A 21,968-nucleotide genomic window follows, 5' to 3' on the forward strand; every position below is an offset into this window, starting at 1 on the left:
CACTTGTCCTGGCAGGTCAGTTCTTGCGCATACATTACTCAAAAGGTGGAGTTTGCTGGAATCAGGTAGGTAGCTAAAATGTGCTGTAACTATTGTTATGGGTGAAAAATCAGACATTTTAACTTGCATAAATTGTCCAAAGTGTAAAGTGTTAAACTTGCAATTTATTCATTATTATGCTTTTTCAATTATTTATTTTGATTCACATTTAGGTTTTGGTTCAGAGACTAGAAAAACGTATGCTGGTAACACGTTGCATTCAAATCATATTGGATCATTACAACCCAATCAAATATGTCAGCAATTCGGCTTCACATGTAGAATACTAATTGAATGGAAATGTTTAGATAGCAATCTCATGCCAGTTTCCATTGTTATTATTTAAGGGTCTGATTATCTCAGGAGGCAATGGGAGCCATCCACTATCATCTTTTGCATCTCTTTGGATAAAATCCAATCTTACTTGTTTTTGGTCATTTACTATGAAGCTACATAATGTGCACTGGAGAGCCAATGCAGAATTAGATGATCAGCCCTCTAAGGGTGTAGAAAGCATTAGCAAGCCATTATCTTTAGTTGTTGTCAAAACATAGGAAGATCTTTAAATGTGATCAAATGAAATCTACTTTGGACAAGCAGGAAATAATGTGAACAGAGCTCCTTAAATATCATTGTGGGAACCACTGGAATACACCATGCAATGTGATATCTTCTGCTTTGTAGAGCACAGGCTGGAGAGTTATGGGTTAAGAGTGAAAAGGTGACCTGTGGATACATCAGTGAGGATACCCGGGTATGTGTACCTCTTAAACCTTTCTCTCGTTAGCTCCTTCCATGTTGCTGTTCTATTGATTCCATCGTCTCTCCCCCTTTTTGCAGGTAGTGTTCCGTTCAACCTCTGCCATGGTTTATATATTTATACAGATGAGCTGCGAGATGTGGGACTTTGATATTTATGGTAAATTGCTATTATTTTACCACTCTCTGTTTACCACTGGAATGTACTCACAAATGCTTTATTGTCCTTTCTGGCTCATTGTTGTGATTTTTTCCAAATTTTTCTGCTTATTTGAGATTTTTATAAAGTACAATTGTTTAATGCAGCACTAATCTACTCAGACTTTTGTTTTTTTTTGTTTTTTATTCACAGCAACTGATGTTATCCGTAGATAGTACTTGAGATGTTTCTGCCATCTACTATTGTACTATTGTTGTATTATGTTAGACTGGAAAGATGATTTTCCTCCCATTAAAATCAATTAATTAAATCAATGGACAGTGCAGTGCTAAATTATCATTTATCAAGCATGTCCTCAGGTATTTGAAGTCCTGCTTGACCCTTGGTTATATATGACACAGTGACTCTAATTCTGTCTAACAACGGGAATAATGCCATTACTTTTACCCTGTGCTGAGAAAATGTGCTATTTTCTGTTGTTGTATCTTTCTTAAATAGATGCCTTTTTATTAAAATAGTATTCCAAACAAAATAGCCAATATGTTAATTAATCCAAGTAATAACCTTTGAACTATGGCCCAGTCGATGAGTCATCACCTCCTCTGTTGATATTATGGAATCATTTGGTGCTGTACTTTAGAACTGATACTATAAGCAGGGTGTCCTGTTTTTTCAGGGCTGTCCTCCTTTTTTACAACTAGATAATGTTTACTGATCATACTTATTTTACCGTAATACCGCTTTCATACTGCCGCCCCGGCAATATCCCGGGTATTTCAAGCCGGGTTTTTGCAGGGGCTCGGAGCGTCCCAGCTCAGAAACACCATTCATACTGCACCTCGGACCCGGGAATTTCCCGGGTTGACCCCATTCATACTGCACAAGTCTGTGCCCTGGCAATTTGTGGGAGTCATCACCAGAGCAGTTTTCATTGGCTGAAAAATGGTGATGTCATTGAAAGGTGACTGGTTTTTTGACGCATAAAGATGATGCAAAAGTGGGTGGTGATTGTTTACTACATTACTTTTCATCATGGCCGACGACTCACTTTTGTGTAGCCCAGAGTTCATGTTTACTAGTGTGTTTATGCTGATTCTGCTTCAGCTTGATCTGCACTCCACCATCCACCATTTCTCCTAAACTCCTTCTCGAATCTTCCACGGGCTCCCACCGATGACGACATCCTCCAGAGACAGGCAGACAGCCAATCAGCTTGTTTTCTGTGCAACCCGGGTTGAAAAACCCGGGTTGCACCATTCATAGTGCAGGCAACCCGGGTCCGACCCGGGAATTACCCCTCGATAAATCCAGGGTTTTTAGACCCGGGATTTTTGACTTGTACCATTCATACTTCACCAAGACCCGGGTCGTTTGAGCTCGCCCCGGCAAAAACCCGGGATTTTGGTGCAGTATGAATGGGGTATAACTGAGACTCCCAGGATAACTGGAACATATGGGAGCCCTACTTTTGTCGTATAAATAATGTTCAGTATATTGGACCTTTTTATTCACAACCGTAAATTTTTACTGTTGGCAATGTAAAACTTTTATTAATTATTACAGGAGATCTATACTTTGAAAAGGCTGTCAATGGATTCCTAGCTGATCTCTTTAACAAATGGAAGGTAAGTGTCAAGTAATATTGTCTTTTTTCTTGGGGACAGCTCACTAATGACAAAAATAAATCCCTGAAGTGATGCTATGTAAAGTTCATTATAGGCCAAATATGCAGTGTATGGGAAAGGCAATTACATTTGTTTGTTTTTTTGTCTTCGTCAAGACAGTTAACCATATCTGAAATACAGAAACTTGATATTTGCAGTAGCTTATAAGAAAATAATGCATTTATATAAAAAAAAAAAATGTTTGTTACCCCTTTCCTCCTCTTCCCTTCCCCATTAAAAATAAGAAAATCCAACAGCATTTGCCATGTTCGGGTTTGATATGTTATTATGTGCTGTCGCTATGTTATCACTGTGGTATTGCTACCTAACATCCAAACTATTTACCCCTGGACACAACAGCCATGCCTGCACCTTCTCAGGGGTCTCAATCTACTATCCTTTCTCTGCTATCTGCGCATATTACATATACCCTACTGCAGTCTTTGGCCCCACTGTACACTGTGTTACCACCATGCAGATGGACCCGGCTGTCTTCTACCTCACTTCCTGTGCTGGTCTAAGTCCTAGGCCTCCTTGTTGGTGCAGTTTTTACAACTGTTAACATGCCTCCAACACAGAATATCTAAATAAATGTTGGCTTACAAGGGACATTCTCACCGTTCGTTTAATAAGCCCCATTACACATATATCTATTGGATTGGGCTCATGTCTAATGTGTTTTACTTCCTTCAGGAGAAGAACTGCAGTCATGAGGTGACAGTTGTACTATTCTCTAGAACCTTTTATGATGCAAAATCCTTAGGTATGTATAAAGCAATATACTCTGTAATAGCCTGATAAACTGACACATGAATAATATTTAGTACACTGATTTGAACAGTTAATTGTATTAAGGTTGATAGATGAAATCTACCTTTTACATATTCATATAGGACTCTCATAGTAGATATGGCCCACTCATTGTTTTAGTAGGAGGAAAGAGGCAAATGTTTGTATCTAGTTGTCCATTTATAAGTAACTGAAAGTGAGTTGTGAATACTTTTGGCACTCCCTTTTCTCTTTGTCTGTCTATTATCATAATTTCAGCTTTCATTTGTATGCAGCTTGCATTTGTATCTATGAAATGAATCTATAATATGGAATACTTGTCTATATACAGGGAAATGTGTGCGTGTGTACATATATATATATATATATATATATATATATATATATATATATATATTGTATATGTATGTATGCACGTACACATTTCCCTGTATATAGGATCAGTATTCCATATTATAGATTCATTTTTTATTTGTTATTTTATTCTTGTATTATATAGCTTTTGCTGGGAGAGCATCATGTATATCATCCATTCTTAAAACAAAAGTTCTTATTATTTTGTTTCAATGTTCTATACACTGGCTTAAGATTGTGTCCACTCATTTTAGAAATTGTCATCTCCTTTATTCCTAAAGCATTGTAATTTTTTAAATGTTTCCTGTCCAATCACTTCTCCTCCCAGTTGTATGTGACTTTTTCGAACCCAGACATCTACGTCTATATTGTATTATCTCTTTTAGATGAATTTCCTGAAGCTCATCGTAATAACGCCACCATAATACAGGATCACAAGGGCAGATTTTACGAAGATTTCTATAAGTAAAAATCATGTGTTGAAACCCGTATCTTTTCTTCTTTTAATTTTCTTTGTTCTTTTTGTCCCCTTGACGCATGCTGTTTCTGCTATTCTTCTGAGTCTCTATGTAGTTTAGTAGAAGTGAACTGAATACAAATGTATCAAACTATACTTCTTACTGAATTCTCATAAATATTTCTATATGGAAAGCGTGCATGCATACGTTTCTAATTGGAAAACTATAAAATTTAATCCATACTGCTAATTCTAAATTTTCACTTTGGCCATTGTGTGTGTGTGTGTGTGTGTTACTCAGTGGCCACTTTATTAGGTGCACAATCATGTGGCAGCAAGTCAATGCACAAAACCATGCAAACTTGGTTAAGAGGTTCAGTTGTTGATCAGATCAAACACCAGAATGGGGAAGAAATCTGATCTAATTGACTTTGCCCGTGGAGTGTTAGTGCTAGAGTGGTTGGTTTGATTATCTCAGAAACTGCTAAACTCCTGGGATTTTCACGTACAACAGTCTCTAGAGTTTACAGAGAATTGTTTGCAAAACAAAAAACATCCAGTGAACTGCAGTTCTGTGAGCAAGAACGTTAATGATAGAGATCAGAATGGTCAGACTGGTTCAAGCTGACAGGAAGGCGACAGTATCTCAAGAAAACATGCGTTACAACAGTGGTATACTGAAGAGGATAACTGAATGCACAGCACATCGAACATTTTAGTTGATGGGCTACAGCAGCAGAAGACCACACCAGGTTCCACTCCTGTCCGCTAATAGGAAACTAAGGCTACAGTGGGCATAAGCTGTGACATGCAGGTGGTAGGGTCAGAATTCTATGTCAAGAATGCTTGGTACTTAGGCTTCGTTGATCTGGAAGCTTTTTTCAGGCGTACCGACGGCTCTGAATCGTGAACATCATGCAGGCCTCATTATTCAGGCGCCTATCTGCTCTAATTTGCTCCATGCCCGTAATAAGAAAGAATCCATTGAGAGTACCATGCCTAACAGTGACTATAGGAGAACACTTGGTGACCATGTATATGAGTCTTAAAATTATTACCAAAAAGCAACAACTATTCTTATACCCTTTTCTCTTTCATCCAATCTGGGGGGGGCACTGCTGCCATGGGGTAGTATAAGGGGACACAGAAGTTTGTACTTAAATAGTTAACCAATTGTTTAATGTAACTGCTGACAGAACCCCTCCCCTCTGGAACCCCGGTAGCTCCTCTTTGTTTATGTGCCCAAGGAGTTGGGCTTAATTTGGGGTGCTCTGCAGCTATTTTTATTTCTTTTTATTGTTATATCTAATTTTACTTTGACTCAGCAGGTTTTTATGTGTGCTTATTTCCAGCACACATAGCTTCACTGGACAGGGTCTGCTGTGGAAGTTTGCTCCCACTAACAGACCCCAATTGTCACACAGGTGAAAACTGGACAGCTCTCACTGACAGTACTTTACTGTTATGAGTCAATAAGGCAGCACAGTGGCCTAGTGGTTAGCACTTCTGCCTCACAGCACTGGGGTCATGAGTTCGATTCCCGTCCATGGCCTTATCTGTGTGGAGTTTGTATGTTTTTCCTGTGTTTGCGTGGGTTTCCTCTGGGTGCTCCGGTTTCCTCCCACACTCCAAAAACATACTAGTAGGTTAATTGGCTGCTATCAAAATTGACCCTAGTCTCTCCCTGTCTGTCTCCCTCTCTGTCTGTTTGTGTGAGTGTGTGTCTATATAGGTGAATTTAGACTGTAAGCTCCAATGGGGCAGGGACTGATGTGAATGAGTTCTCTGTACAGCGCTGCGGAATTAGTGGCGCTATATAAATTGATGATGATGATGATCTCTTCTGCGGCCTGATGACCAGCGATGCCGTAAGGCATAGGGCACCGCGATGTAAGATGGCGCCTGCCATCTCCACGGCTCATACCAACTCCCCTGCTCATTAGAGGAATGGGAGACTTGGTCGGTATAACAGGGACAAATGAGAGGTCATTTGCAGGCTTAGCAGAGAAGCCATCACAAACGGCCAGTGTATTATGGAGGCATCAAGACACAAAATAAGCAGGGAGGACTTTCACATCATCATTATCACATAAAGGCTTTAAACCCCTCCCTTTTCCCCATCAGTTGGTGTCTTCCTTGGCACCATCCAGGAGCCTGTTACCACGAGCTAGCTGAGAAAGTTCCTGGGGGAGACACTGCTACATCTGACAGGCTTCTCTCCTCTTCACTGTACTGTCCTTGGCTACTATCTTGAGGAATAAGTACCTTACATTATTTGTAGAAATATCTGTCTATAGATATTTTATATTTTATTATTTTTTACTGCACATAGTTTCACTATTGGCAGGATAACACCTATTATATAGTATACTCTTCAATTGCCTTTAGAAGTATTGGTTGTGGCAGACTTCAGTACTGTTCTTATACATTATGCATTTGTGTTAATTTTATGTTTCCTGCTTTTCGTTTGCTATATTGTGTTTGCAGATTTTTCTTATACTGGTGAAATCCTGTTGCGAATAAGGTCTGTTAAGAGCAAGGTGCCTAGAGTTAAATTTTTAACTGTGCAAAATGTATGACCAAACTCCCCAGCGGACAGCAGGACCCAGGTGTGGTTTTTGCAGACTGTGATGCTGATGCCCGCGGTGAGCAGGCCTTCAGTAGCGCCTCCCCTCTTATGGAGGGACATGTGTGGGCGATTACGCTGGCTCAGTCTGTAGCTGCAGTATTTGAGCTTTTAAACTGTCCTGCAGAGAATACCTACAACTGTTATGGCTCATGCTCCTGTGCCGATAGTCCCTCCTACAGCGGTTCTCATTCCTCCAGCTCCGGAGGATGTCTGGATGGGTCCTTATGTCCCTTCAACTTCTCCTGTTCCCCAGGGGCAGTCACAGACAGAACCTTCATGTCCACTTCCTTGGTACGGGGCCTTTAAAAATGAAATACATTTCTTGAGACCTTTAGGCTTCCAGCTTTCGGCAAGCGGCATAAGCCCGCTCATCCTCTCGTAGCAGTTTCTGACCCAGAAGGGTCTTCTGAGGAAGAAGGAGAGCTAATTGAGGACTCAGATTGTGGATCCACTAAGCTGACTGACTTTGATTTAGTATGTAAACAGCCGGATAGAAAATTTGTCATACCGCGCTCATTTCCTAGCCTTTATCCTTTACAGGTGGATGAGATGGCTTGATGGAAACAAGTGCTTAAGATGGATATATCAGTGGCACGTTTGTCTCGCCATACCACTCCCTGTACCTGGCTCGGCTGAACTTAAGGATGGAACCAACCATAGGGTTGAGAGCTTCTTAAAGTTCATTAACGTGGTGGCGGCCACTTTGTTTAGATTCATGCTATCTACCTCTTGAGTGGCTAGAGCGATGGAGACCTGTCCAACCAGCTCACAGACGGTCTGTAGGATTCTGAATTGCTTCCTTTTGCAGTGCATCTGAAAGAAGCCTCAGGGTGTCTCTGAGGCAGCTCAGGAGGAAGCTCAGGATGCAGCCTCCATATCTTCCTCCGTCTCTCTGTATCAGCCGTTGCATACAGGAGGACTCTGTGGTTACATTCCTGAGAAAGAAGTCCTTGGCGTCTCTTCCTGATACAGGCTTTGTTCTTTTTGGTCCGGAGCTGGACGACACATGATGTGTCGGGCTACGGGAGATAAGGGCACCTTGCTCCCTGTTATTGTTCCCAAGCCACGAAGATCTCATTTTGGATCCTTTAGTCAGCCCTTTTTTGTTGGCTCTACCACCCGGTTCCAGTCTTTCCCTTCTGTCCAGAGGGCACTCATGGAGGGCAGATTCCATGAGCCTTCAAACCCTGACAAGCCTGCTGCTTGACTGGGTTCATCCCCACCTTGTGGCTGCCAGAGTCGGATGATGCCTGCTCCTGTTCCAGGACCAATGGGTCTCGAGATCAGTGTGGATAACGGTGATAATACAACAAGGTTACATGATAGTTCACCAAGGCCTCCTCAGCATTTCTTTTTCACCATACTTCTGCACGACAAAGTGAAATGTTGGCTATGCTCCAGACAATTGCTTAGCAGGTTAGCGGGGCAGAGGTTTCTATTGAAACCTCTTCTTGGTCCTTTCACTCCATTCTTAATCTGAAAGCCCTCAATCCATATCTTCAGGCGGACAGGTTTTGCATGGAGTCCTTGAGGTCGGTGATCAACAGGTTGGAACCCAACAAGTTCCTGGTATCCATCAACGTCTGCGATGCTTAGCTCCCCGTGCCTATCTGGGAGGGGCATCAGTCACTGTTCAGATTTGCAGTGGGAGGAGCTCCCATTTTCAATTCAAGGTACTGCTGTTCAGCTTTTCCATAGCTTTACAAAGATCATGACGATAATGTTGCTCGGTAGTGTTCCTTGGCAGTGTGCATTGTCCCCTATCTGGCCGATTTACTCATGAAGGTGGGCTCAGAGCAGAACCTTCGGCTCTATCTTTCGCTGACCATAAAACTTCAGTGAATGCTGGTCCTGCCTTATCTCGGACACCCTAGTGCAGGAGGTCCATCTTCCAGACAACAAGGAGCACTTTTTTTAAGGCTATTATGACAAAGGACTCCACCTTAGAAATGCTCAGCTTTCCCATCATGAAGCTGATGATGGGGAAGCTGAGACTGACAACACGAATGTCAGTCTTCTGGGACAGGGAGCGGTCGTTCTTCATTGCCGCCTCCATGTTCTCTGGGAAGTGTCTCTCCCGATAAACATCTTGTTGCTCCAAACCATGCTGCTAGCACTATAGTGGGCTCAGTTGCTGCTTTGAGGCGCTCCAGTCCGCCGTTAGTCAGACAACACCACTGCTGTGGTGTATATCATTCGGCAGGCAATCGGGTAGGACCAGGAGGAGGAGATATGATCCTGGGTGGAAAAGTCTGTCCCTGCAATATCGGTGGTATTTATCTCAAGTGTGGACAGTTGGGAGGCTGACTACATTAGCAGACACGCCGTGCTGCCAGGGGAGTGGTCTCTGCATCCAGAGGTGTTCTACTGATTGCTCGAGAAGTGGGATCCGTGTCGTCCCTGAATTTATGTGAATAGAATGTTCACTGTGAGTTGGACGGATTTTCTTTTTGCTTTGTACGAGGCTCACAAGAGTGGCTGGCCAGCTACAAAACAGACCTTTGTCAGGTGGATAATGTCCACCATTAAGCAGGCTTATGTTTTTCTGATCAGCCTGTACATGTTTGTGTCGCCAAATCATCAACCACTCTGTGGGGGCCTCTTGGAGTACGTGCAACTTGATTTGGTGGATAAGGTCTGCTGGACGGCCACCTGGTTGGCCATCTGTCCACACTTTTACCTATTTTTATAGTTTAAATGTTTTTGTGCCCCCTGACTCGAGTTTTTGGCTGCAGGGTTTGTGTTTCAGTTTGACAGAGCTCTTAGGAGGCTAGTTTAGAAGGTCTCCATGGTAGCAGTGTTCCCCAGATTGAAAGAGAAAAGCGGATTTCTCTACTTACGATAAATCCGTTTCTCTGATTTCATCGGGGGGACACTGCATTTTTTTTCCACTTTCTGCTGTTTTGCCAGTTGCATGTCAGTACACTGAGTAGCTTCAGTGGTTGCAGATTTGAGGAGCTCTGTTTAACAGTTACATTAAACAATTAGTTAACTTTTTAAGTGCCAACTCCTTTTTTTCTCATTCTGGTTTTTGAATCTATCTGGATAACTGGTTGGGGGATAGCAGATCCCATAATCCATAGCAACCAGACACCTGCGTTCATTGTTCTACCTTGCATTAGTCTTATCAACAGTAATTTTGTTATTGGTTGCAATTTATTACTGCATGTTTGCACCTGTGTTTCTAAGTAATGTTCTCCTCTGTTTGCAGGGTAGTAGTTCAGAATGAGAGACGAGAAGAATGGACATCACTGTTGGTCACTGTTAAAAACATTTTCATCCAATACCCTGTGCTGGTACGACTGGAAAATGCAGGTAGTTAGTTTGTGTAGGGAATAGAGGCATCAATCCTGATATCAATTACAGACTGTGATTCAAAACAAACAATTATATTATCATAGAATAATGTGGTTATTGTTCTGATTCTTTTGTTTGTCTTTGTTTTCAGAATGCTTTCCACCAGGACACAACTCTACCTCTGATCAGGGGAACTATCTAGAAGCCATTAATCTGTCCTTTAATGGTATGTGTGACTTTCTATTGAAAGCTTATTGTGGGATTTGATTATGGGTTCCTATCATAGCATTTTTGTTTTGACTTATATCATATTTGACGCTCTCTCATTTACTTCTGATTTTTCAGTATTTGACAAGCACTATATAAACCGGAACTTTGACCGCACAGGACAGATGTCAGTTGTCATAACTCCAGGAGTTGGGGTTTTCCAGGTTGATCGTTCTCTCATGATTCTTACTAAGCAGCGAATGATTGATAATGGTAAGAGCAGTGCTACAGAAATGAGAAAGTGGTACCAACAGATGCGATTAAAATGAAGACATGATAATACTGAGAGTTTTGGCTTGAGATATTTGGGTGTTAGATCAGGGCTAGTCAGCTGGTAGACCTCCAGGTCTTTTTTGTTTGTACCAGCTTTCCTTAAAACATAGCTTTATAGATTATCATTTTTAAATATGCTCTAATTTGTAAATGGCCCTTTCCAGCACTGTGATAGACAATCAGAAAATAGATAACGGAAAGCTGGATAAAAAAAACAATGGGAATATTTCTAGGTGTATTGAGATTGTGTTTATGGAAATCGGCAGTATAAAAGTATATTTATATAGCATTGCTTGTTTCTGTTTCCAGGGATCGGTGTAGACCTGGTGTGTATGGGAGAACAGCCTCTTCATGCTGTGCCTCTCTTCAAGGTGATTTTTCTAAAAATTTAAAATATTCTGTATGGCATGTGTTGAAGTCATAAGAATTGGATGAATGTTTCCTGGGGTTTTGGGCTTAAAAAGGGTCCTTACTTTTTATAACATGCAGTTTATGTTGTAGTTGCACAATAAATGTAGTTCTGGAGAATCACGCCTCGTAGATGATTATAATATCCCACACTGGATCAACCACAGGTGAGAACATGAGTAAAAGAGGATACGTGGTCTGAAATAAGTATGTATTCTGACACTGCTCTCGCCTCCCAGCTTCTACACATCACAGAGTCAGCCTATGAATAACAGCTTCACCCCACGCATCAAACTGGCAGCTCGTAAGGTAACATGTGATATTCGTAAAGGTTTACAGTCTGATTACACAACAATCTGTCTATGCTAATTGCTGTTATCATCTGTTCAGTAGAGTTTACATCAAACTGTATTTTGCACTTGAGATGTTTCCTAGTGGATAATGCATTTACATTGTCTTACATGTAACCTGTGTTTACATTAATTTATTGCCTGGAGATTAAATTCCATTAACTTTTGAGTTATTTGTCTGTGTTTTACATCTTAGGTGGTCAATGAGAAGGGCAGGATTGGAAGAGATCCTTGTAAGTTTTTCTTTTTGCTCACTCATGCACATTTCCAGTGTTTTTTTTCCCCCTTTATTTGTACCATTAGTAGTACTGCCAAAAACCCCATCTGTTACACTCCTTGTTGGTGCATGCTCTGGGTTATTGTATTGTTGTATTTTTTTGTAAAGCTTTGATTAATGAATAATGGTATTGCATAACTACAATTTTGGTTCAATGCTACATGTCATAAATGACGTATTTCCTCTTCTCCTAAAGCACTAGGAAGCCCGAAAGAATCAGAGAACGCTCTACCCATACAAGTGGACTATGATGCCTATGACTCTATGGTGTTCCGATTGCCTGGTCCATCTAGAGCACAGCGCACCACTACCTTCAGGTGACCAGCAGAGACCAGAGACTAAATCATTGTTAACACTGAACAGCAGACACCCTGAATAATAACTGAAAGTCACTCTGAATAATTGGAATGAGCATGTTCAAAATACAAAATATCAGTTTGTTTATTTTTACACTGCATGTCCTATAAATGCAGGAATAGACACCGCTAACAATTTGTATTTGTTACTACATTAGTTGCAATTGTAGTTTCATTTATTGCTGTGTTTATGTAGTTATTCAGTAACAGACCTTACATTTCACAGGCCTGTCAGAGAGGCTCAGACACGGAAGAGCTCGTGTTCTTATGATGCATCCTGCAGCCCCTCCCAGCAGAGTCGCCCCTTCCCATCCGAGGAGGGCCGGAGTCAGACATCAGATGAGAGTTCCCTGGGCAAAATCTCTAACATTCTGCTTATACCACGACCACACCTCCATCAATATGAAGCCAGTAGCTCATTGGGATATACTAGTAACAGAGGTAAATAATATTAATGACATTATGGAAAGTGTATTTTGGCATTCAAACACAAACCTTTAGTTAATTACATAAAAAGTTTGTCTTTTTTTACACTGGCAACAGCACCAATCACCTGTATAATCTCAGTTAACATATGTATGTAGACAAGACTAAGGAGTATCGATTAATATGAAAATTTAGGATATCGGAGGAAGGAAAACATGATGTAAATGAAGTGACCTCTTCTCACCTGCTGACTTCACTCTCTTTGTTGCTGGATCAACACATTTACTGTTTGGAAAAAGGTTAAACTCAGTTGTCTTGTTTTTATATTCAACCTCATTATCTATATTATTTACACAAACACTTTAACGACTCTTGTGCCAATGCTTTGGTGCTAAATTCATTTTATTTTCATGAATACTATCGACAGGTGAGTTTTCACATTGTTGAATGTATCATCACAATGGTTACATTGTCACTTACAGCACCTCAGCCCACACAGCTTTATGACTCATTCTCGTACATGAGGTTTAACCAGTCAGGGTTTACTAAGCAGTGGTAAGAGATGGGAAAGCAGCTACTTTATATCATCCAGGTTATCTGATTTCTATAGCATGATACTCAAATTCAAGCTCTTAATGAAGCCACCTACAGTGATGAAACACACAGTGGACAAAAACACTTTTCAGTTAATCTATTTACCTATGTGATGTGATCAGCACATCAGTGTTACGGTAAGATAAGTACAATACAATTGAACCAGTGAAAAGCACATTAGTACTATGGTGATGCAGGAACCCTAACACTACTAGCACTACTGTAACAACATGCAGATAACACCATTGCTCCATTTTTGGCATAGTAGCTCCATATGTAATATTTAGGTATTACATATAACAGCTTTGCTCAAAAATGGAAAATAGCTGTTATCACTTGATGTTTTGGGGAGGTCCCATAATAGTAAAATGTTACCAGGCCAAAAACAAAAAAATTTGTTAGAGAGCTTATACCTCCTCCCAAGTCAGAAGGAGGACTTGCATTTTCCAACCTGCAAACACCAATGGCTTTTTCTTATTGGACCAACTGAAAGATTGGCATGCAACCGATTTGGTAAAGCTGATGGTTAGTCTGCAGGACAGTGTGATTGCCCCTAACCTTATAAAAGACTTCATATAGACTTTTCCAGAAATACCTATTAAGCCACTATTGGTATACTGCAAACATGGGGTTAGCTAGTGTCTCATAGAGAAGAAATTTCATTGCCTTACCTTACCCTCCCTACACTTATACAGAACATTTCTGGAGTTTCTATTGTTAAAGATTTATTTTTAGATGGGACACTCATGTCATTTTATGAAAGCCAAGAGAGATTACAAATTCCACTCCTAGGTTTTTATAAATATTACCAAATAAGACAGTGCATCCAATGCCAGTGAACAGGAGTGTATGAAGGCTGCACATGCAGCACACCTTTTTAGAAGGTCTGCACCTCTGGTAACAGCACCAGTTTGTTTAAAAAAAAGAAAAGTTGCAATGCAGACTCCTGGACCTTCAGAGAGCTAAGCTTTAAGCTCCCATCCAGACCCTCCAGCAAGAAAAGGAGTAAGCGCACCAACTCAAAAGCTGAAGTAGGAAACCCCTTTTCTCTTTCATCCAGTCTGGGGTACACTGCTTACCATGGGTTGTGGAGGGGAGCTCAGGAGTTGGCACCTAGCTAGTTAACTTTAGCACCGCTGACAGACCCCTCCCCTCTACAATCCCCCTGCCTCTTCCTCTTCCTGACAGGCTTATGAGCGCCGCTTATCGGATTACCTCACCGGCGGCCATGATGATGTCATCGGTCCACAGAGGTGCACAGAAGAAGGAGGAAAGTCGGGGGCCATACCAAGATCCCCCCTCAGAAAAATAGGAGGAGGCATCGGGGTATTCAACGCTGCAGGAGACCTCTTCAAGGGGTCTCCACAACTCTGCCAGAAATAAGGATAAGTTCCTTTTAAAAAAAAAAAAAAAGGAGAGACAGAAAGCTGCAGAGGGGGAACTATTACAGAGCTCCCCCTGCTCTGCAGCACAAGTGGTACAGTCCGGTCTTCTGGCACCAAGAGAAGCCCGGGAAGGAACTTATCTTGGAGGGAGCAGGCACCAGGACACTGCTGTTGGACTTCTCCCCTGAGTGGCCCTTTTGGCTAAGTATCAAAACCTTTCTTTTTAACCATTTGCAAACTGTATTTTGTGGTTACAAGAGGGAGGCTAGTAAGGATTATTGTATTTTCTTACTTGCACATATATCTTTTTATCTGTTACACACATACAAGTACAACTTTTATTACAGATTAGTTGCTTACTTGTTGTTTACTCTGTCTCTCTCAAAATATCTTTATCTAAGTGTGTTTGGTGTGCTTTTCCTTTTAAAATTCAGAAAAGGGAAAAGGCCCTATGGCTAAATATTTTACATGTTCCAGATGTAAAGTTAAATTACCATGTGGGCAGAAAGACCCGTTGGCGCTCTGCTCAGTCTGCGAAGGAGAGGTCCCCTCTGTGCAAACCCAGCTCCTTCCAGCCCCACTGACGGAGGAACCGGCCTGGGTGGCTTCCCTGACACATTCGGTTTCCTCTTTAGCACAGATGATCTCCCAATCTACTCAATTGTTATCTAGTGTGGCATTCTCTGTCACTAATAATGCTATTACACCTGTGGGGCTCCCTGCTGTCACGGTTTCTACTGAAACGGCTATAGCAGGACCTTCCTCTTTGCTTACGGACCAGCCACCTGTACCCACAGAACCTGCATGGTCCTCAGCATTTATAAAGGGTTTGGATCCCCAAACCTGCCCCCAGCTAAAAGAAAGCGGCTTAGATCCGCTAATCCTCTCATGGTCCTTTCAGATTCGGAGGGATTTTCAGAAGAGGAAAGAGAATCAAATTTGGATTCTGACCAGGTTCTATCCTTGGAACAGGAAGAAAACACTAAATATCAGTTTATTGATGATTTGGTTTTAGCGGTGAGGCAGGCGTTGGACCTCCCAGAAATGGAGGATCATAGTCCTAGAGACAGAAGTCTCTTTAAGAAGGCCAAAAGGAAGGTTATTCGGTTTCCCCCTTCTGTAGAACTCGGAGATATTGCAGAGGGAGCCTGGAAACAGCCTGATAAAAAGTTCTCTGTTCCAAAGAGGTTCTCTTCTCTGTATCCATTACAGGAGGAGGACGTGGCTCACTGGGAGGAAATTCCGAAAGTAGATACTCCAGTAGCCTGTTTGGCCCGACACACTCTCCTTCCAACCCCGGGCTCAGCAACTCTGCAAGATACCACCGACTGCAGAGTGGAATCCCAGTTAAAATCTATATTTGTAGCAGCGGGTTCTTCCTTTAGACCCACTTTTGCTTCAGCTTGGGTTGCTAAAGCCATGGAAGCATGGGCAGAGCAACTGGCAGAGGCCTTACAGGACTCAGAATTGATTACCCTATCTTTACATTTGAAAGAGGCATCAGGGTACATTTATGAGGCAGCTCAGAGCACAGCATCTGTGTCCTCCTTTATTCAGGTTGCGTCAGTTTCAGCTAGAAGAACGTTATGGCTGAAATCCTGGGAAGGGGATTCAGAATCAAAGAAATTCATGGAATCCATTCCTTTATCAGCAGCAGGTCTGTGCGGCCCGAAATTAGATAATATGATTTCCCAGGCAACGGGGGGCAAAAGCACCTCTTTGCCGGTACTCTCCGATAGAGGCCGGGCCCCACGGCTTAGCTCCTTTCGTCAGTCCTTTCGGGGAACCTCCTTTCCAAGGGGACAGCCGTTTAAAGGTAGACAACAAAATTCTCGAGGCTCGTCTGTCAGAGGCAGGTCCTCGTTTGCAGCTAGGCGCCAGGCCTCCAAGACTCAGGAGAAGCCTGCGTCCTGACTGCCACTCTATTCTCCAAGAGGTGGCGCCGGTGGGGGGACGTCTGTCTCTTTTTCAGGAACAGTGGGCAGCGTCATCCCAAGACCCTTGGATTCGGGGCATTATATCAAGAGGGTACATGAAAGATCTGCTGGAGCCGTTACCACAGCGCTTCTTTGTAACCCCGCTACCCCGAGATCCACAAAGAAGACAGGCAACACAGTCCTGTGTTGCCTCTCTTCTTTCGCAAAGAGTCATTTGCAGGGTCCCAGACAACCAGAAAAGGAAAGGTTTTTATTCAAATATTTTTCTGGTCAAGAAGCCAGACGGGTCCTTTCGACCCATTTTAAACCTAAGAGCCTCAATGTGCACTTACAAGTGGACAAATTTCGAATGGAGTCCCTGAGGTCGGTGATAAACGGCCTAGAGAAGAATCAGTTTATGGCGTCCATAGACATAAAAGACGCATACCTCCACGTTCCCATTTAGAGCAATCATCAGTCTCTCCTGAGGTTCACAGTGGGGAACTCCCACTATCAGTTTCAAGCTCTTCCCTTCGGCCTCTCTTCCGGATATAGATCTCATGGCCTTCAGACACAACAAAAAAGTTCACAGGTTTTGCGCAAGGGCAAGAGACCCCTTAGCGGTAGCGGTGGACGTGATGACCCCATGTCATGGGAATTCAGGTTGGGATACCTGTTTCCCCCGATTCCCATGCTTCCTCGCATGCTCAGACGAGTGCGGCTAGGCGGTCTGCCGGTAATTCTAATAGCTCCCTCATGGCCGCATCGAGTGGTACGCGGACATAATCTCCATGGCGGAAGGACAAGGATATCGTCTTCCGTCTCGAGACGACCTTCTTCTTCAAAGGTCCCTTTCGTCACCAGAATTTACCTCAGCTCGGTTTAACGGCATGGCTGTTTAAGCCAGCCTCTGGAGGGCTAGGGGTTTCTCCCCCAGTTTAGTGAACACTATGCTGCGAGCTCGAAAGCCGGTTTCAGCTCGCATCTATCATCGTATTTGGCTAGCCTATATCAGATGGTGCGAAAATTAGTCCTGTCACACGTCTTCTTTTTGTCTCCCTCGCTTATTGGCTTTTCTGTAGGATGGGCTGGAAGCAGGGCTCCGTTTAGGTTCCTTAAGAGTTCAGGTATCAGCATTTTCAGTTTTCTTTCACCTGAAGTTAGCGGATTGCCAGACATCAAGACCTTTCATCAGGGAGTCTTACATATTCAGCCTCCCTATGTTCCGCCTACACCACCATGGGATCTTAACCTGGTACTGGATATGCTTAAAGGGCCTCCTTTTGAGCCTTTACTTGTGGCAGATTTTAGGTGTTTGACCTGGAAGGTCGTCTTTCTTTTGGCAATTGCATCGGCACGTAGGGTGTCGGAATTGGGAGCTCTGTCTTGCCGAGAACCATATCTGGTTTTTCAAGAGGACAGAGCGGTATTGAGAACACTCCCTTCCTTTGTTCCAAAAGTATTATCGGCTTTCCATTTGAACCAGGAAATTGCTGATCAGAATGAGAAGTTGATGAAAAGACCAGAACCACAGTCTATGGAAAAGTTAGATGTGGTTAGGGCTCTCCGTGTTTATGTCAAAAGAACTTCTCAGATTAGACGTACCGATTCTCTGTTTGTTCTTTATGATTCTAACAAAAGAGGCTGGCCAGCCTCAATACAGTCCATTGCAAGATGGATTACGGCAACCATTAAGCACGCTTACATAACCGTCCTGTGCCAGAGAGACTTACGGCCCATTCCACCAGATCGGTAGGGGCGTCGTGGGCAGCGAGAAATGGGGTTTTTGCCGACCAGCTTTGCAGGGCAGCCACCTGGTCTTCTGTCCACACATTTACCAAATTCTATCAATTTAATGTATTCGCATCCGCAGATGCAAATTTCGCTCGATTGCTCTACGAGCGGAGTTTTCAGAGCGGTCCCACCCTTAGGGGGGCCTTAGGGGGCTGCTTTAGAATGTCCCCATGGTAAGTAGTGTCCCCCAGACTGGATGAAAGAGAAAAGAGGATTTATGTACTTACGTTAAATCCGTTTATCTGATTCCGTCTAGGGGACACTGCGATCCCTCCCTTCTGCTTTTCCTCTGTATGCTCTTGGTTGATTGACCTTTCTCCTTGGGGCTTTTTAATTAACTGACAGGAAGAGGCAGGGGGATTGTAGAGGGGAGGGGTCTGTCAGCAGTGCTAAAGATTAACTAGCTAGGTGCCAACTCCCGAGCTCTACTCCACAACCCATGGTAAGCAGTGTCCCCCAGACGGAATCAGAGAAACGGATTTAACGTAAGTACATAAATCCTCTTTTGCTCTCACCAGGAAATGTAGATCTTCCAGATCCTATGATAGTTCCTGTCTGAAACAGGCTTCCTAGCTTTCAACATGGTCTGAATCACGCTGTCCATAAACCCCCTTGGCCTTAAAGATCATGGCTTCAACCATGCAATGGCATGATTTCTTTGTTGGAAAGATCAGTGATATTCATGTCACAGAGGGTTCCGGTAGAGTCCGTGTTGCCTCAAATCTTTCACCCTCTCCCTCTCCAGCAGCCCTCATAGAGGAAACCCCAGCCCAATGAACAAGTTCTGCCTGTGTGATATTCGAACTGCTTAGGTTTTTCTGTGTCCCCCTTTGGTGTCCTACAAGAAAGACCAATGTGTATGTCTTACTTCTGCTTTTCAAAGTAATGTGTATGTTATAAGAATGCTGTCTAAAGTGACTCCACCTCCCCCCCCCCCTATCCCCCCCTGTGTGGGGGTTTCCTCCTCTTTCCCTTTTGTTTGTTCCTTCACTTGTATTTATTGCACATCTTTTTTTTTTTCTGTACCCCATTTAACTTGAAAAACTCAATAAAAATTTATTGAAGATAAAAGATCACTGGTATTCGCCTTCGCTCAGAAGCCTCATAAGTGTCATGGGTCCACCCAGATTCAGTTCTTTGAGGTTTTCAAGTCTGAGTTTTCGTGTAAGGAGGATGGTGAGATTCCAGGGAACACAGATTTGGAGGTGCGAACAGGTTGGGAGGATGACTTCTCAGACAGACAGGGCGTCGATGAACTGGTATTTAGCTGTTCGATATGTCCTTAATATTCAAGACTAAGAGGACCCAGAGGTTCTGCATATTCCTTTCTTCAAAAGAAAAATAAGACCCATCCTATTTTCTCAATCCTACTATTGGGGGACACTGCGAGACATTGGGGTATAGTAGTGGGTGTAGGATTCTAGGCACTTATCAACTTCTTTGATCTTCACTCTCCTCTCCTACTATGCCCCTCCTCTCCTGTGGATACCTCAGTTTTTTTAAGTGCCTAGGAATTAGGTCACTTCAGTATAGGCTCCTGCCTATACATTATTTAGAAATAAGTTTTCATATTTTTATTTTGTTTCTTCCTTTTAGGTGCAGCACAGGGATCGAACCCAAGACCCAGAAGAGTGAATAGCCTGTTGGCTTCCTTTACTCTGGGTCCCTGCAGAGGGGGAGCAGCAGCTTCAGCTCATTTACCCTCGCACCATTGCCGACAGCATGTCCTTCACCTAGATTGACGAGCAACAGGGGGGCATTTAATAAGTCTGCCATAGAGGCGGCATTTACTTAAAAAGCACCAACTGTGCTCTTCAGGACGGCAGCAAGCAGCCGCAGTTTAGTCTCTCTACTCAGGCGGGAGTTTAGCTGTAGCAGCCTCTCCTCGCGTCCCGACGGACATGCCGGCAAGTCCCCCCGCCCCTAGACAATGAGCAGCGGGGGACACAGTAACGATTGCGCGCCTTAGGAGGCGATTAGTTTACTAATCACTTGCACACGCTTCCTGGGCACTCTGAGAGGCGGGATTGCTATACACGCCGACAGCCATACTAAAGTATGCGCTTATTGGCTGTCTACAGGGGCAGACATTTTTGGGGGAGGTCTTGGAGGTGGAACTTCCCTCCTCCTACTTCCTTGCGACGGAAGCAGCCATATTTGGACACGGAGATCATCGTGCTGTACGCTGCTCCTCTACTCTGCCTCTCCTCAACTGGTATCGTTTATGCTATTTAATAATGCACTCTATAGAGACATATTGCATACTTTGTTGTTAGATTCTGCCTCTGCCCATAATGTTGATAACCTGATTTTGGGTATCGGACATACTTTAGGTTTTGCAGATCCGGTGCCCACGGCTCCTTCGGGGTTCTCATTGTTCAAAACGACCAAAGCGCATGTGGCAACCGATTCCTGGCTAAGGCCTAATAAGCAGTTTATGATGCCGGGTAGATTTTAATCACTTTGCCCTCTCCCGGCAGAAGATTCCGTTAAATGGGAGGCCACCTCTAGAGTGGACACTACTGTAGCATGCTTGTCCTCCTCTTCGGATATTCCCACTCAGGAGTGTGTCTCACTAAGGGACCCCACGGTCAAAAAGTGCGATCACGCCCTTCTGCTCAGCTTATGTTGCATCAGGCAGCATGTTTAGACCCACTATGGCAGTTGCCTGGGCTACCCAGGAATGGGCCAAACAGTTAGTTGCAGACATTCAGGGAAACGTTCCATGTGCGGAACTCCTCTTATTGGCCAAGCATATCCAGGAGACTTCTGATTATGTTGGCCAGGCAGCCATGAATGCTGTCTCAGTTAATTCTAGATTCCCGGCTCTCATTATAGCAGCTCATCGTACCTTGTGTTTACGCTCTTGGACAGCGGACGCTGATTCAAAGCGAGCTCTAGAGGGCTTGCCATTTGATGGGGTTACTCTGTTTTGGTCAGAGCTAGAAAAGGTCATTCAGGTGGCCACTGGAGGAAAGAGCAGCGCTCTTCCCATGGGTTCCAGTAGACCACGGCAAGGACGTTTTCGGTTCTTTCGCCCGAGGCCGGGGCACTTCGTCAAGAGGCCAGTCCTCTGCCCCTAGGGGAGAGTATAGCAGAGGTAGGGGCGCTGTTAGGCGAGGAACTTTGAGACCGGGTTATAAGCCCGCAGCGTGACAGTCTTCCTCCAGGGGAATCTGTGGTGGGAGCACGCCTTCTTCGTTTCCAGGGCCAGTGGTGGACATCCACCTCGGACGTTTGGACATGGAGAATTCTGTCTCGGGGTTATGTCATAGATCTAGTCCAGTTCCTACCATGAAGGTTCTTCACCACAGCAAGCCCCCTTTGTCCCCTCAGGCGCAAGGCACTTCAAGAGACAATCCAGAATTTGCTTACGGGGTTATTGTTCCTGTTCCAGAGCAGGAAAGAGGTCAGGGGTTTTTCTCCAATCTCTTCCTGGTGCCAAAACAGGACGGATCTTTACGTCCAATTTTAAATCTGAAGTCCCTGAACAAGCAGGGAAACAAACTCTAAAGTTCCGAATGGAGTCCCTTCGGTCTGTCATGAATGGAATGGAGCAAGGAGAGTTCCTGGCCTCCATAGACATCAAGGATGCCTATCTGCATGTTCCTATATGGAGGAGACACCACTGTCTACTCCGCTTTGCGGTAGGAAATTCCCATTTGCAGTTCAGGGCCCTACCCTTCAGGCTAGCGACTGCTCCTCAAGTGTTCACCAAGTGCATGGCGATCATAGTGGGGCTCCTGCGATAGAAGGGTATCAGAATAGTGCCAT

General features: G+C 43.5%; 1 protein-coding gene across 6 annotated transcripts in view; it reads left to right on the forward strand.

Annotated features, from left to right (window-relative positions):
- Window positions 1–21,968, forward strand: part of DEPDC5 (DEP domain containing 5, GATOR1 subcomplex subunit) — a 90,350-nt gene that overhangs the window by 31,740 nt on the left and 36,642 nt on the right. For all 6 annotated transcript variants that reach the window (XM_075215355.1, XM_075215376.1, XM_075215382.1 and 3 more), the window contains exons 7-21: window positions 16–65; window positions 724–793; window positions 880–958; window positions 2,522–2,583; window positions 3,316–3,385; window positions 4,152–4,230; window positions 10,063–10,166; window positions 10,300–10,374; window positions 10,494–10,628; window positions 10,998–11,059; window positions 11,190–11,263; window positions 11,336–11,405; window positions 11,643–11,679; window positions 11,920–12,040; window positions 12,306–12,520. In XM_075215355.1, coding sequence (XP_075071456.1) covers window positions 16–65; window positions 724–793; window positions 880–958; window positions 2,522–2,583; window positions 3,316–3,385; window positions 4,152–4,230; window positions 10,063–10,166; window positions 10,300–10,374; window positions 10,494–10,628; window positions 10,998–11,059; window positions 11,190–11,263; window positions 11,336–11,405; window positions 11,643–11,679; window positions 11,920–12,040; window positions 12,306–12,520 — 1,303 coding nt within the window. The remainder of the gene's footprint in view (window positions 1–15; window positions 66–723; window positions 794–879; window positions 959–2,521; window positions 2,584–3,315; window positions 3,386–4,151; window positions 4,231–10,062; window positions 10,167–10,299; window positions 10,375–10,493; window positions 10,629–10,997; window positions 11,060–11,189; window positions 11,264–11,335; window positions 11,406–11,642; window positions 11,680–11,919; window positions 12,041–12,305; window positions 12,521–21,968) is intronic.

This window comes from Mixophyes fleayi, chromosome 1 (genome assembly GCF_038048845.1).
Source record: "Mixophyes fleayi isolate aMixFle1 chromosome 1, aMixFle1.hap1, whole genome shotgun sequence".
In the NCBI taxonomy this organism is placed as follows: domain Eukaryota; kingdom Metazoa; phylum Chordata; class Amphibia; order Anura; family Limnodynastidae; genus Mixophyes; species Mixophyes fleayi.